At 50.3% G+C, this 1,525-nt stretch overlaps 1 protein-coding gene across 1 annotated transcript; it reads left to right on the forward strand.

The window, feature by feature from the left end:
• Nucleotides 1–933, forward strand: LOC148591961 (olfactory receptor 14C36-like). The gene has a single exon (XM_088536396.1). The coding sequence runs from the start codon at nucleotides 1–3 to the stop codon at nucleotides 931–933; it is 933 nt and encodes a 310-aa protein (XP_088392522.1).
• Nucleotides 934–1,525: the final 592 nt, after the last annotated feature.

Here is a 1,525-nt window from a genome sequence, read left to right on the forward strand (position 1 = left end):
ATGCCCAACAGCAGCTCTCTTGCTGACTTCCTCCTCCTGCCATTCACAGACATGCGGGAGCTGCAGCTCTTGCACTTCTCACTCTTCCTGGCCATCTACCTGGCTGCCCTCCTGGCCAACGGCCTCATCATCACAGCCGTAGCCTGCGACCACCGCCTCCACACCCCTATGTACTTCTTCCTCCTCAACCTTTCCGTCCTTGACCTCGGTTTCATCTCCACCACTGTCCCAAAAGCCATGGCCAATTCCCTGTGGGACACCAGAGCCATTTCCTACTCAGGATGTGCTGCACAGGTCTTTATGTTTGCCTTTCTCATGTCAGCAGAGTGTTCTCTCCTCACAGTCATGGCCTATGACTGCTACATTGCCATCTGCAGACCCCTGCACTACGGGACCCTCCTGGGCAGCAGAGCTTGTGTCAGAATGGCAGCAGCTGCCTGGGCCAGTGGTTTCCTCAATGCTCTCCTGCACACTGGGAACACATTTTCCATTCCACTCTGCCAAGGCAATGTGGTGGAGCAGTTCTGTGAGATCCCCCAGATCCTCAAGCTCTCCTGCTCACACTCCTACCTCAGAGAAGTTGGGCTTCTTGTGGTTAGTTTTTGTTTAGCTTTTGGGTGTTTCATTTTCATCGTGGTGTCCTACGTGCAGATCTTCAGAGCTGTGCTGAGGATCCCGTCAGAGCAGGGCCAGCACAAAGCCTTTTCCATGTGCCTCCCACACCTGGCCGTGGTCTGTATGGTTGTGAGCACAGCAATGTTTGCCTACCTGAAGCCTCCCTCCATCTCCACCCCAGCTCTGGATCTGGTTGTAGCTGTTCTGTACTCAGTTCTGCCTCCAGCATTGAACCCTCTCATATATAGCATGAGAAACAAGGAACTCAGGGATGGACTGAAAAAAGTGATTCAATTGGTATTATTTCAGCAGCAGTAAGGTGCCCATCCTTCTACTCAAGTGATATCTAATTTCTTTCAGACAACTCCTGTGATTTTCGCATTCTTGCTTTAATAATGAGGGTTGTGCACAAGTTTCTGAATTCATCCCACTTCTCCAGAGGTGTTAACCACGTCTTTCTGACCCAGAGGTCTTCTTTAAATGTGTCTATCATTTTGTCAGAGCTTTCGTTCCCCTAGTTAAAGGGTATGTTTTCAGTGGATCTTGTGGACTGGGCTCTTCTTCCAAAGCTGGTGCCAAGAATTGCTCCATGACGTTCAGCCTGAAAGATGCTTGTTGTTTTTCTGGGGCTCTTCATGAGTCCAAGGCAATGATCTCCTGGGGGGATATGTTAGGGAATAAGGACTGGATTCAGTTCTCAATTGTGAGTGTTCGGTGCTCCTGATAGTGATGAATGGCCAAGTAGTATCTGCCTGGGACTGTCCCCCGTATGGTGGCCTATGACCACATTGGGGACCTTGCAGGCACAGGGAAAGGAGCTTCAAGAGCCGCCCATGATAGCTTATACCTGAAGTCATGGTCTGGATCTAGGGACACATGAACACAGCCTGAGCCATTTTATATGCCCTGT

This window comes from Tinamus guttatus, unplaced genomic scaffold (assembly GCF_059628265.1).
Source record: "Tinamus guttatus ecotype Peru unplaced genomic scaffold, ASM5962826v1 Tinamus_guttatus_pri_ptg000662l, whole genome shotgun sequence".
NCBI lineage: Eukaryota > Metazoa > Chordata > Aves > Tinamiformes > Tinamidae > Tinamus > Tinamus guttatus.

Coding starts and splice junctions, on each gene's coding strand:
- LOC148591961 (XM_088536396.1), top strand. CDS start 1: ATGCCCAACAGCAGCTCTCTTGCTGACTTCCTCCTCCTGCCATTCACA.